The following is a 14,048-nucleotide window of genomic DNA, read 5'->3' as shown; positions in this document are numbered from 1 at the left end:
TAAATTAATTCTAAAAAAATATAAGATTAATAAAAAATAACATTAATCACAAGATTCATTGAAAAAAATTACTATGATACTTCGTAAGATTTACTAAATCAAGAATTAATATTTATAAATTTTGATATTTTAATAATTAATGATGTAATTATATAAGAAATTTTATTAGATTATTAGATTAAGATAATTATACACACATTATATATTATATAATTATTTGAGGAAATCACTTGAAATGATTCTTAATATATACATTATATTAATTGTTACTAGCAATACAAGATTTATGAAAGACACTTTTTAGCGTATAGTTTCATTCACGCTTTGTATAAAAAATGAATACGATCTTCTCTTATCGAGTTTGAAGAACGATAACATGCTTATTACTAATACCACATATGTGTCACAGAGGAAGAACTTTGTTGAATACGAATAAATTATAATATTAAAAACTATAAAATCTATAAAAATAAATTACAAAGTTTTTTTTATTATTTATTATTTTTATAGTTGATTTTGCAATTCAGAAATTTGTAAATTTTTATATATTTAAAAAATAAATTATATTATATTTTCATCATAAAGAAAGATATAAATAAAATCTAATACATATGTAAATCATAAATAGATAATTGTTAATTTATTTTATTTATTCAAAAATTATCTGTTATGTATAAAATTCTAAATCTTGCGATATATCACATATTAATTTATATTCACGATTTGAATTTAGAATTTGCTATAATGTTTTCTTTTATCTAATTTTTATATATTTTTTATATATAAAAACAAAAGAAAAAATAAAAAATAGTTAAGTAAAGTTGATTAAAACTTGATAAACTCTTGGACTTAAAGGATTAAATATAGATAAAAATTTAAACCCCAACTCCATTCTGACTACATGACTAATAATAAGCAATGCACGTTCTAAATAAATATTAAATAACTGTTTCGATAAAAATTGAATAAAAGTAAAAAGAAATTTATGAAATATTTAAATAGTTATAAATTAATCAAAATTAATATAATATTATATAATATTATATAAAGTATTTTTTCAAAATAAATAAAACTTATCCTTAATTTAGTTTGTCTATTTTATTTATATAACTTTGCATTATTCTACAATGATTTTCTGTAATCACTTTGCGTAATCATTTTATGTAATCACTCAATAATTACTCTATATCTAATATCAAATTTATTAACCGAAAAATAAAAAAAAGAACAGAATTTGTTTAGATAAACTATTTATATATGGATATAAATGATCATTCTTCAATTAAAAATGATAAAGCAAAGAACATAAATATATATATACCAACCTGTCCCTGTATCAGATTTATATCTTCATGTTGATCGGCATTTGCACCGACGAGCTTACAATAAAGTTCTGGTCCAGGGGTGTCGACACCACACGTGGCTGACGCGATGATTTCTTTTCCCTCGGCTAAATTAAAATACGGTGGCGTCAGGATTTCGTTTCTTGTTTGGTGGACCAGCACGCTAGCCAACGAAGCGACCAGCAACCACCTCGCCATCCTGACAGTGGACAGATCGAGCCCGCCACCGTCGGCTCCACTGGTATCTCGTCCTTTAGCGCGGCGTGTTCTCTTTCGAAACTATTGTCGAACCCGTCTTTTCCCTATATTCTCTTTCTCTGTCTCTTTCTCGTTCTCTTTTCGGGAGAATACACGAGAGACGCGTAGAGATGCTGATGAAGCCCGAATGGCTTCTCGGTATAGACTGAATATATACGTGAATACTGACAGGCCGGAGGTCATCGAGGACTGACGGTCTATAGTAGGGGAGAGGGGAGGTGAGGGTGGCAACTCTAAGAAGGATGGTCCACACACTTCGAAACCATATGCCATTCCGTACCCTTACACACGTGCAAGCTTCTGGCCCAAGAGACTAGACTATTGTCCAAGTACTTCTTTCGATCCTCGAACTAGTTTAGTTACCAGTTACTCTATATTTTATTTGCAAATGAGATTTTATAATAACAATAGTAATTTTCGGATAAGAAGTATTTTAAACGATTGAATTATATAATTTGGTTTTCTTAATGTTGAATTACTTAGATTTATGTTTAAGCTTCTAAAAATAAGTATAAGCGATTAATAATTCCCCTTTCAGAAAATATTTGTACAATCTTTCTCGGAATAATCGGAAAGACATATGATTGAGAGGAAAGTTGTAAATAGAATCTTAGATTGCATTTAATCTATCGATAAAATTTTTTATTCATTTTGAATATATATTCATAAATATGTACAATATATTAGTATTTTGAAATAACATTTTTAAAATTTATGTAAAATTATGTATTTCATTTAATTAATGAAAAAATTAAATAATATATTTCATTGTATTATTATATATTTAAAATATTATTTTTCGTTGATAAAATTGTTTTTTGTTGATAATTATTAAGAAAAAAAAACTGAATGGAAAATATATTTGATTAGATTAATTTTTTTTAATATTAATTAAGAAAACCTTTTTAATCTTGTTTTATTCGCTTATAATAAATAGTGAAACACATAATACTTGAACTTAAAATCACAGAAATAACAAAATTCCCCAGTAGTAAAATATCTGCTGAATCCATCCATATGGTAAATACTCTTGCTGTAAATCAAGATCAATATGTAATATAAACTTTTATAGAGAAATCAATATTGATAACTTACTTAAATTAGTAAACGCAGAGATAAACCATGTAATTGGCGATACTGTATCTGCATTTTTCGCTCGAATAATTGCCAATAATTGAATAATCTTACTTGAGACAGAAATTGGGGTACATAGTGGCTAATAATTACAAAATAAATTAAAAAATAACTATAAAATTGTAAATTAATTTTGAATTAATTAAATTAACTAACCGCTAAAATCGTAAGTACGAATTTTGGTATGAGTTGCATTGCAAGAGAAATACTTGTAACAATATATAATATTGAGACTAGAATTGAAAATATATTTATTTTATTTAAGTATTTTAGGACTAGAAAGATTAGAATGTATTCCTGGAATAGAATAATAGGATATTCCAAATAAGATAATACTGAATAACCATTTGTAAAATTATAACTAGTCATCACTGTATAGCTGTAAGAAATATAAATTAAGCCAATATTATAAGAAATATTGAAATTCATTTAAACATTTTTTTAATTAAATTGAAATATAAAAATTTATATATTTATAATAGATAAAACTTACCTAGTTAATTCTAATAAAAGACTTACAATTGAAATTTGATTTGCTGATTTAGCAGTCAATAAATTCAAAATTTGGGGAATCTTTAATATGAAACACATACCTATTGTTATAAGGCTCAAAAAATCTGCAAGTTGTTGGAGTAACATATTTTTAATTTTTTATCTAATTTTTATACCTGCAATTATTAAATTTCTTGATCTATTATGTAATAAAATTTTATGTAAAATAAATAAAAACTACTTTTTAATTATATATTGATTATATTATAATTCTATTATGTATCAATTATATATTTACTTACAACAAAAAAAAAAAATTGAAATAAATTTTATGATAGATAAAAAATACATTAATGTATTAACTGAACAATTGATTTTTAATTATATAATTTTTATTTATTTATAATTTTATCTAATTAATTAATTATTTAATTATATACATATAATTATACTTATTATATAATTTTATAATTTGATTAAATAAAGTTCTTTTACATAATATATATATATTTATATATATTTTTTACATATATTTTATATATTAATTCAAAATAAATTTTGTTTAAAATTTATTGAATAAAAATTAAAATTTTACAATTTAAAATTTTGATTTTGTGAAAAAAGACAAAAATTGTCAGATTACTTTTATTATGAGCTTTTCAATTCTACTCAATTTATATTAAATATAAGATTACAAAACATTAATAAAATAAATTTTAATATTTTTAAGAATGATTTTGAGTAATTTAATTATTTCATAATTCTCAATTTATTAAAAAAAAATATATAATACATAAAATGCTATTATATAAAATTATAATTTATTAATGTAAATTTTAAAAATATTAATTGTTTAACCTGTTTTAATAAATTATCTTCATTTATATGTCGTTGTATAAGAAATATTTCTTTCACTAATATTGAAGATTGTATATCTGTCAAGTATACATATATTTTGTAACTATAATTACATTGATAACTGTTTACACACATTTGTAACATTCTTGAAAACGTTTTATACTTGCATAATTATAGTATTGTATAATATAGAATGTATACACCTCAATTATGAATTAAAATGCATAATTAGATCGAAGATATGTGTACTTATTTGATATACGATAGTGTTATCGATAACATGTGTATTTAGTAAATTTTCATCTAGGAACTTTTTAAAATTCATGTATAACAACTTCAAGAAAAGCTAAGTTAATAAAAAGATAGAAATAAAGTAAAATAACTTAAAAATTAAACTGAATATTAATAATAAAAACAATTAACATAATGTTTAAGAAATAGAACATGTTAAATATTTGATACATTTTTATTAGTTTTAAATTGTAACATTTTCAAAATTATTAGTTTAAAAAAATTTTAATATTAAATTTTTATCAATTTGTAAAAAGTTAATAATTTGCTATATTTATTTTTCTTAATTTGTATAAATCAATGTCAATTTACATTTAAAAAATTATAATATTTTATTTGTAAATGTTGGTCATTTGAAAATGAATAACTAACTATGTACATAAAACTATTTTGAATTGTGCAATCACATTGGCTATACTTCCTTCTTTTATGAAATACATCGTCGATCCCGGAAAGTACTCGAATAGAATTCTTCTTCAGCATGACAGACGGAATGTGGGAACGGAACTGACATGGAGTAAACTAACGTGAAGGACTCGCGTTTGTCTTTTAAATATTGATTTGTCTGTAGAACGGACGTTATGTGACAACGATGAACGTTTTTCTGATACTCTATTTCATTGACAAATATTACGTGAATGCGATCGAGTTACAAGTAACCTAACATAAGTACGTAAAATTTACTTTTAACTTTCGAAACGTCAAACGTAGTCAACTACTATCTACGACACAAACATCAACCTTACCGGGATATTAAAGTAGTCATTGTATGGCATGTATCTTGATCGAGATATTTCGAATATTTCGCACAATAGACAATTAAAAGATGAATCATATAGAGGAATATCCTCAATTTTTGTCCATACTATATCTACATGAATTTAAATTTCTTTATAAAGTGATATTAAGACATATTGTTTTTTTATATCATATATTTTTTGACAATATTAATATTTTTCATAAGAATATCTTTCTCAATTCTTTTTATTTTGTATGCAATTCAGTTTTTAAAACAAAAGTTTACATAGTATTATTGAAGGTTAAATATTACAAATTTGTATTAATGTAATATGTACAAATATTACAAAACATATTCTTATCAAAAAAATATTCTTAACAAATTTAAAAAATTTTTTTTTTAAATAATTTAATAATATATGAACATGTAAAATAGATATAATAATTATATTTAAGTCATAGAAAAAAGATTAATGTCAGATATTGTTATATACTTATAAATGTAAATTTAGATTAGTTTTATAAATTTTTGTTAAATATTTTTTTAGTTTTTTATTCATAATGGACCATATGAAAAGTACAAGTATTTATGTAAACATGAAGATCATGAAACATTCGCATATTGTTTATAATTGCTATTTTCAGGTAAGAATTCTTGAAATATAATTGAAAATCAATTTTAATTTTATCAAAAGATTAGTAAAATTAATCAATAATATTTAGCAATTAAATACCATTATAATATTATAGGGGACAATGTGGAACTTCCAAAAATTTTGGTTATTATAAATCTTTTAATAAATAAATAAATTAAAAATTTGAGATGGACTCTCCACCGTCTTGTTCACTAAGTGCTACTGGACCTCTTAGTGATCTTGGTAGCAGTGGAATTGGAGGGTCCATTTCTAGTGATTCAGTTAGAGCTCATCTTGCAATCGAGGTATATTTTATTATTATAATTTATAATTTATAATTTATAATAATTGATATTTCTACAAGTAAATATGTTTAAATATTTAAAAAAAGTAAAGAAATTTTTAAATTGAATGATTAATTAATTAATTTTTATTTTAGATGCAAGAAAGCGATATAGAAAGTAAATCTTTATCGCAAGATTCGTTTGATTATTCAGATGGTATGTGTGGTGAAAATTTTAATACATTGAAAAAAGGACCAGGATGGACTGATGCTGATGGAAAACTGGAAGTTGAAGTGGTTGATGTAGCTATTAAACCTCCACCAGAATTTCAAGATAGCCCTTCTCCTCCTAATTCTGAATCTTCATCTGCACCGATTCTTAGCTATGCACAATTAATGAGACAAAAAGTTCCACAATTAATAAATGATTATGCTGAAAATTTAATACAGTCAATGATTGAAGAAGCACTAATAATATCTTGTAGAATATCATGGCCAGAAGGAAGAATAGCACCTGCAACAAATCATGTACCAGTGGTAACTCGTAGTATATACAATCCAAAACGTCTTTGGGCAACAGATTTGTTGACACCTTCATCATGCCAAGGAGCTACTACGTTAATTACTCCATACAATACTTTAAATCGTCCAAATTCACGATGTTCATTAGCCTCTTCTCGTTTATCCAGTTCTCATAATTCAATAAATACCTCAGGACTGAGTCATAAAGCAGATGACAGCAGTTTTATCACCTCTGCTATGTCACATGATGTTTTAACGACCAGTGAAATTAGTGATATGTACAATGTGCCCTTTGATTCTGACATTTATACTGTACCAATAGATGTAGTTAGACCTTTGCATGATCTTAGAACACCGCAAAGGCCTAAACGTCATAGACATCATCGTAAAAGAAGAAGAAATGTATCTGCTAGTTCACAGAGTGAATTAGAAGCCCATATTCAACAAGCAAGGCATTATTGTGGAAAACCTCGTGCTATTACCCATGTTATTAAATCACAGAGATTTTTATCTGATGTATGCTGTAATGAAACTGGAAATGGGAAGCGTCATAGCGTTCCAGGTACATCTGGTCGACATATGTCTCGAACATCTAATGGTCACATGCATAATATTGGTGAACCAATTCATATGACTTTACATGAAGTGCGTCAATATTTGCAAACACTATATTCAAGCTCCAGTGATTCTAGTGAAAATAAAATTAAACGCGATAATAAAGCTCCAATAAGTCATACACCTGTACACCTTGCAATGCCAAAAGGTATTAGTGTAAATAATAACAATAGATATAGTAATCCACATACAGATTCAGCAATGGATACCCCTATTTCAAACAAAAATAGTAATGGACTGATTCACAATAATAATAATAATAATAACAATAACAATAATAATAATAGTAATGTTAAGAAGCATAAAAAAAATTCATTTGTTAGTATTAAACACAAAAAAGTAAAAGAGGAATCACATAAAGAAAAAGTTGATTCTGAAAGAGAGAAGATTAAAAAGAGTCAGCGAAATTTTTCATTAAATTTGAAACAAACACTTTGCAATATCTTTAGATTCAGGCGTTTGGGTTCTCCGGACCATTTTGTAGAAAAGAGAAATAGCATTGTACAGGGTGAAATTGTAGAAGAAGAAGAAAGCATTGATTCTGACCAACATGCTAATAATAATAATACTACCTCAGAGGTAGATTCCTCTGTACAAAAGCTACCTTTTTTTAAACGTGCATTACCACCATTGCCTAAAAGCAATGGACATGTAGGAAGTGTGGAACAAGCAGAAGATGCACTTACAACAATGGTGTCTAAATGTGAAAGTCCAACTTCTATACCATCACAAATACCTTTACCTGTACCAAAAGTTGAGGATGAACCAGCAGAAGATACCAGTATGGATTTTGCTGCTAGTATTGAGAAAGTAAAAGATGTACGTATTTATATTTTGTTTCTGAAAATAATGAAAATATATAACATTATAAAAATATTGTATTTATTAAGTTTTATTTAAAATAGTATGGATGGTATTGGGGCCCAATATCTGGTGAAGCTGCAGAAAAAATATTGTCCAATGAACCAGATGGGTCATTCATTGTACGAGATAGTAGTGATGATCATTATATTTTTTCCTTATCATTTAGACTTAACAGTTGTGTACGACATGTAAGAATAGAGCACGATCAGGGTAAGTTTTATTTTTTATAAAATTCTTATTTTTTTAAACAATTTAATATATATTTATATATGTCATATATATAGGTAATTTTAGCTTTGGAAGTTGCACAAAATTTAAGTCTCATACAATTGTCGATTTTATTGAAAATGCGGTAGAACATTCGCGTAGTGGACGATATTTGTTTTTTCTTCATCGACGGCCAGTATTAGGTCCAATGCGTGTGCAACTTCTTCATCCAGTGTCAAGATTTAAGCAGGTTCAAAGTTTACAGCATACGTGCAGATTTGTAATTTTGAAGATGGTACGCAGGGATCTTATTCCCACTCTACCTCTGCCTCGGCGGCTCATTGATTATCTGAGCACGCCTCATTACTACAGTGAGCAATTAGCTGAACAAGATGATAGAGCTGAATCTCCTGTTAGTTCTTCAACTGGTGAATTAGAGAAGATTTGTTTCACACCACAAGGCCTATCGTGAGGTACAAATATATAATTTTTGTCCTTCATTTTTGTGAAATACTTGCCAAATATTTATAATATATAATTTAAAATTTAAAATTTTACACAATTTTATTTCATATGATTTTATTATATTAAATATTATAATTAAATAATGAGAATAACTAATTTTTATTATTATATGATTTAAATTTAAAATTTAAAATATTAATATCTATTTGAAAAGAAAAATAATCCGTTCCATGCAGTTTTTATATAGAACAATATAGTTAATTGCATAAAAGTACTAAATAAATTATAAAACAAAAAATAAAATTTGTTCAAAAATAATTTTCAATCAGAATTCTTATTTATGTAATTAAAAATGTACAGATAAATTGATATTGATTTTTCAAATTTATAGTTTTTATCATGAAATGATTTCAAGAGCACTTATATGTCAAAAAATTCTATATTACTAATTATAGTTTTTATTTATAAGTTCCTGTTATTAATTTTAATACATCTTTATGAATTCATATGATGCAATGAATGTATAATATTCACATATAATGATGCAAAACGATGATTAAATAATCCTTCTTGCGTGCCATATATCTTATATTACTTTTTTTATTTAGTCATTGAAATCATAATTTTTTTACTGATTTTTTGGTTTATTAGTTTTCATTTAATAAATTATGTTTTTGCCAGAGATTATTCAATTATTTTATTATTTTTTATAAAATTTTGTTTTAATATAAATGAAAAAAATATAAATATAATCTACATCCTATATTTGACGTTCCACTTTATTAGATGATTAATATAGAGTCAATAAATAATTTTAAATATGATGCACATATGCAGACAATTATGAAAAAATGTTAGGCAATTATGAAAAAAATGCTAATATATTAAAATATAATCTGGCATATATAAAAATCAGTTATTATGTCTGTCATTTGTAGAAAATTTCTATACTAATTAGTTTAATATTATTATATCATGTTTTAAGTTTAGAAGTAGCTGCCACAGACTGATTAACTTAGATAAAATATTCAACGAATTAATGGAATCATAATGTAGTATAAATATTTTCATTCAAGCATCAATCGTATTTTTCTGCAAATTATTATAATCATTTTTAAAAATAATCTTTGGATGGAACATTGTTTCATTGTTTCAAATTGTTTTATAATGTAAATATTTTATGTATATTACTTAATTTTATAGAATAATTAAATTGCCAGGAATTTATTAATATCTGGCAAATTAGATATATATATTTTGTGATTTAAGTAATAATCTATAATGGATAATTAATATATGATGTGCAATTTTTTAAATGTATTATACTTATTTTCATTCTTTATAGCCAATTTTAAACTAAGATCTAATAATATTTACTCTTTGAAAGAGTAAAAGATTCTTTGTTATAACTGATTAGCGACTGGTGCTATATAAAATTATAAATTATAGAATTCTGATTCCTTAAATTATACAGTTGAATGAAGGTAATCAAAGTCACTGTTTATTCTTGTGCTCAGATAAACTTAACAAGATTACATCGTGCAAGGCACTTATTCGAATTTATATTATGTATTTAATTTTTTGTAATTTTATCTATCTATGAAAATATGTTTTTTTTTAATTCGGATAAAATTTCCGAAACTTATATTCTTAAATTATATATATATATATATATTATTTGTATCATTATATAAATTTTAGATTATAACTTAATATTAAGAATTAATATAAATCAAGTGAAAAATTTTCAATTTACAATTTTGACTAACTAAATTGAAAAGTAGAAAGGAGCTTCAGATAATATTTAGTAAATTATAATAATATATATTTTTATTTTTGTCTCTTTCCTGAAGACATGAATCTCATCTTCAGAAACAGAGACATTACTTTGATAAATTTTGTATTCTGTAATGCTATACAGAGCTCACTATGAAGCATTGATATAAAAATAGATTTTTCAAGGATGAAGAAAGTTTTTATACAAAATATGTACTGACTGTTATTAGATAAATTAATTAACAATTTTTTGTTTTATTTTGCATTTAAATTGCTTTTCCTGTGCAGCTTCATAAATCATGGAATAGTAAAGGCCACATGTACATTATATATTGCTCAGAAATTTTTGTTTGCACTTTCATGAACTTTGCAGTACTAAATAAACAAATTTTATACTCAATATTCACATGGTAGATTTTGCAATACAATTACTATTAACAGAGTGTCTAAGAAAAAGACTATGTCTAAGGATAAATCTAAACGTATGTGAAGCATGTGCGTATAATTAATGGTTAAAGGCACCATAATACCTCAGCCACAAAGGGAGGTATATAGAGCAGAATTAGTACCATTTTATAACAAATGTATTTTACATTAATATAAGTTGCACATATGTATTCTTGTGAAGAAATTAGCATTACTGAAAAATATGCTTTATTTAATTATGTTTCATTATTATTAACATCAATATTAAGAAAGAAATACAAAAATTCTATGCCAAGTGTTATTAAATGATAAATATGTTCATGAAATCTTTTTTTATGTGATAAATGTGTGACATTGATTAATAGCTTTATATTTGTATAATGTGTTCTTAATAGTAACATATAAAATATAAAATTTTAATTTTTGCTAATGAAATGTGATATTATCATTACTATTAAAATTTATAATTAACTATACATTTTCAAAGTAATAATATCAAAATATACTCTTAAATAAAATGTTTTTAAATCTTATAAAAATGTATAATTTAATATAATATTTAATTAAAAAATTATTACATATTATAGATAGTTTTATATATATATATATATATATATATATATATATATATATATATATATATATATATATATATATATATATAAATTATACATTTATAGAAAAATAAAAAAATGCACTTGGCATAGAGCAGTAATTTATTTCTTAAATGCCAAAGTTTATAATTATATCAAAGTATAACATTGACTTATCAATTAAAAAATTCTTCAAATTAATTGCATAAATTGAAACTGTTTCAAATATTTTATATATACAAAAATTTTATTATATATTATTTAAAAATTCAATATTTATAAAATTTACTTTTTATATAAATATTTTCAATTTTATAGAAATGTATAAAAATATAAAAAAATAAAAAAACTTCTATATAAATTATTTTTTAAAAATGCAATGTTGTACTTTGATTTTAATATATTAATAATTTTTTATTATTGTTTATTATAAATAATTGACAAATGCTAGTCATAAATATTGCGTTTTAAGTTGGAGTTCAGTATTGTTTATTAATAAATATCAATTTACTTCCAAATATTTGCATTTATTTTTTTATCTTTTTCAAAGATATAATCCAAACATAAATTTATACAAGGAACTTTTAAAAATATGTAAGCTCTTTGTTATTTTAATAAAAGTTACAATTATATTTAAATTACAATTTTATATTTTTTAACTTATTTTTTTTCTAGTCTAATATAATTTATCAAATATATGTGTGCAATAGAAATTCATTAGAAAACATGCTCTGCATGATAATCAGAAATCTATTATAAATTTTTTAATTTTGTAAATATTTAAGATAATATAAAATATGTTTTTCAATATGCATAACAAAAAAATGAACAATTCATTGAAATAAATGTATTATAAAAAATGAAATCTGAATAATAGATATGTTTATTTAATTTTATATTTTTAAATTTAAATTTTAGAAAAATATGCTAATTTTATAAATTGCTATAAATAAGTTTTATAATTTGTAAAATTAATATTATAATATTAATTTTACTACAAGTTTTAAATATACAAATTTTATATTATTATATTCTAAAACTATTATTTATTTAAAATATTATCATTTTTTTGATAATATAATAAAATAATTAAATAGAAAATTATTTTTTACGAAATATTTAATACTATTTTCATAATTGTAATTTAAATAAAATGACTTTGTAACTTAAATAAAATGTCTTTGCAATTTAAATTTTTTATACTTATGAGCACAAGAAAAAAATTTTTTTTTGTTACTTTTATTATAGTTAAGGGTATTCTAAATATAAACAAATATATATGTATTTGATTACCCATGTTTGTACTGTAATGTTGAAAATAAAATACATTTTTTAAGATTAATAAATTGAATTATTAATTTTTTTTAATTAAATACACTTTATCACTGTTACACATGATTGTAAAACATTTTTTTAAGTATATATCACATTTCGATAAAATTTTAATTTAAAGACAATATATTTGCACTGAATCATATGACATTTTAATTACACAATTTTGTTTTCAATTAAACACTAAACATTTTAATTTAAGGTGGAATACCAAGTGTTTTCCTAACTAATTTTTGAGCGATTCTTTCAAATTCTGAGCGATCTTCCCTCCACATTTTAGCAGCATCAACATTTGCACCACTTTCATCATTTGGCTCTGCTAACATACTTACCACACTTAACAATATTTTTTCTACACTTTGAACTGGACTCCATCTTTCTGCACTACTTTCATAGCCCATGGGATCATCACCAGGTGCATGTAATATACTTATACATACTCTGCCATCTGCATAGACTAAAGAAATATAAATTCAAAATTTTTAAAAGTCAATAAAAAATAAACATAAAATTAATATTTTAATAAAAAAAAGTCCTACTATTTGGATGAAACATCTCACAAGTAAATTGCATCTTTGGTGGACTTAATGGGTAATCTGGTGGAAATATTAATTTTGCTGGAAAAACTCCTCCTTCAAAACATGTTCCTTCTGGTCCACTATAAACAGATATTAAATTTTTAATTAAAATTAAGAAAAAATAAAAATATATATCAGATAGATATTTTATTATATATTATATATACAAAAACAAATTATCATAAATTAAAAATTAATAATTAAAATTATATATTTTGTTAAAATACCTACGTGATTAAGGCTTCCCATTCGAAAAAATTTTCTTCATTTATTGGACCAGCAATAATACCTTCAGGTGGATTTAAGGTTAACTCTATAAATTATATAGTATTTATTATTATTTAAAATTAAACAAAAAAAATAATAAAAGAAGCAATTTTACATAATATCTATAATAAAGTGTGAATTGCAATAAATTAAACTTAATTCTCACGTTTATATTCTGCCATTAATCGTCTTAATGCAGAACCCGCCATTGTTTTGATCATGGGGTTAACGACAAGAATTAAATGAAATGTCAAAAATGAACATTAGGTTAAAGTAACAAAACGAATCTTTATCGTATATACACACACACACATATATATATATATATCTATTTATTTTACGAATTTAAAGAAATTATTTATTTTTGCAAA

General features: G+C 23.4%; 4 protein-coding genes across 4 annotated transcripts in view; 1 reads left to right on the top strand and 3 right to left on the bottom strand.

The window, feature by feature from the left end:
• The window catches only part of LOC108001230 (laminin subunit alpha), a 42,712-nt gene extending 40,698 nt beyond the window's left edge, over positions 1-2,014 (bottom strand). Inside the window, exon 1 of the mRNA XM_062081447.1 lies at positions 1,326-2,014. Coding sequence (XP_061937431.1) covers positions 1,326-1,541 — 216 coding nt within the window. The 5' untranslated portion in view covers positions 1,542-2,014. The remainder of the gene's footprint in view (positions 1-1,325) is intronic.
• A 207-nt stretch (positions 2,015-2,221) lies between these two features.
• On the bottom strand, positions 2,222-4,418 carry LOC108001247 (solute carrier family 66 member 3). The gene is made up of 5 exons (XM_017062168.3): positions 4,086-4,418; positions 3,229-3,403; positions 2,892-3,114; positions 2,697-2,817; positions 2,222-2,634 (listed from the first exon to the last, which is right to left on the bottom strand). The coding sequence occupies exons 2-5, from the start codon at positions 3,372-3,374 to the stop codon at positions 2,507-2,509; spliced, it is 618 nt and encodes a 205-aa protein (XP_016917657.1). The 5' UTR covers positions 3,375-3,403; positions 4,086-4,418; the 3' UTR covers positions 2,222-2,506.
• A 487-nt stretch (positions 4,419-4,905) lies between these two features.
• On the top strand, positions 4,906-8,792 carry LOC108001246 (putative uncharacterized protein DDB_G0277255). The gene is made up of 6 exons (XM_017062167.3): positions 4,906-5,045; positions 5,663-5,759; positions 5,865-6,054; positions 6,189-7,988; positions 8,075-8,243; positions 8,318-8,792. The coding sequence occupies exons 3-6, from the start codon at positions 5,938-5,940 to the stop codon at positions 8,710-8,712; spliced, it is 2,481 nt and encodes an 826-aa protein (XP_016917656.1). The 5' UTR covers positions 4,906-5,045; positions 5,663-5,759; positions 5,865-5,937; the 3' UTR covers positions 8,713-8,792.
• A 4,148-nt stretch (positions 8,793-12,940) lies between these two features.
• LOC108001256 (ubiquitin-conjugating enzyme E2 G2) lies at positions 12,941-13,986 on the bottom strand. Its single transcript, XM_017062196.3, has 4 exons — positions 13,844-13,986; positions 13,642-13,723; positions 13,372-13,490; positions 12,941-13,289 (listed from the first exon to the last, which is right to left on the bottom strand). The coding sequence occupies exons 1-4, from the start codon at positions 13,896-13,898 to the stop codon at positions 13,030-13,032; spliced, it is 516 nt and encodes a 171-aa protein (XP_016917685.1). The 5' UTR covers positions 13,899-13,986; the 3' UTR covers positions 12,941-13,029.
• Between the last annotated feature and the right edge of the window lie 62 nt (positions 13,987-14,048).

The sequence above is a fragment of the Apis cerana genome, linkage group LG11 (assembly GCF_029169275.1).
Source record: "Apis cerana isolate GH-2021 linkage group LG11, AcerK_1.0, whole genome shotgun sequence".
Classification (NCBI taxonomy): Eukaryota; Metazoa; Arthropoda; class Insecta; order Hymenoptera; family Apidae; genus Apis; species Apis cerana.
This window is presented reverse-complemented; position numbering and strand designations above follow the sequence as displayed.

What these genes read in the sequence shown, in the direction of transcription:
- LOC108001247 (XM_017062168.3), bottom strand. Translation starts at nt 3,374, where the DNA reads ATGTTACTCCAACAACTTGCAGATTTTTTGAGCCTTATAACAATAGGT. An exon ending in CTTTTATTAGAATTAACTAG is followed by an intron (nt 3,115 to 3,228) that starts GTAAGTTTTATC and finishes TATTTCTTACAG; the next exon opens with CTATACAGTGATGACTAGTT. An exon ending in TCGTACTTACGATTTTAGCG is followed by an intron (nt 2,818 to 2,891) that starts GTTAGTTAATTT and finishes TGTAATTATTAG; the next exon opens with CCACTATGTACCCCAATTTC.
- LOC108001256 (XM_017062196.3), bottom strand. Translation starts at nt 13,898, where the DNA reads ATGATCAAAACAATGGCGGGTTCTGCATTAAGACGATTAATGGCAGAA. An exon ending in GAATGGGAAGCCTTAATCAC is followed by an intron (nt 13,491 to 13,641) that starts GTAGGTATTTTA and finishes ATCTGTTTATAG; the next exon opens with TGGACCAGAAGGAACATGTT. An exon ending in TGAGATGTTTCATCCAAATA is followed by an intron (nt 13,290 to 13,371) that starts GTAGGACTTTTT and finishes ATATTTCTTTAG; the next exon opens with TCTATGCAGATGGCAGAGTA.
- LOC108001246 (XM_017062167.3), top strand. Translation starts at nt 5,938, where the DNA reads ATGGACTCTCCACCGTCTTGTTCACTAAGTGCTACTGGACCTCTTAGT. An exon ending in GAGCTCATCTTGCAATCGAG is followed by an intron (nt 6,055 to 6,188) that starts GTATATTTTATT and finishes TTTTTATTTTAG; the next exon opens with ATGCAAGAAAGCGATATAGA. An exon ending in GTATTGAGAAAGTAAAAGAT is followed by an intron (nt 7,989 to 8,074) that starts GTACGTATTTAT and finishes TATTTAAAATAG; the next exon opens with TATGGATGGTATTGGGGCCC.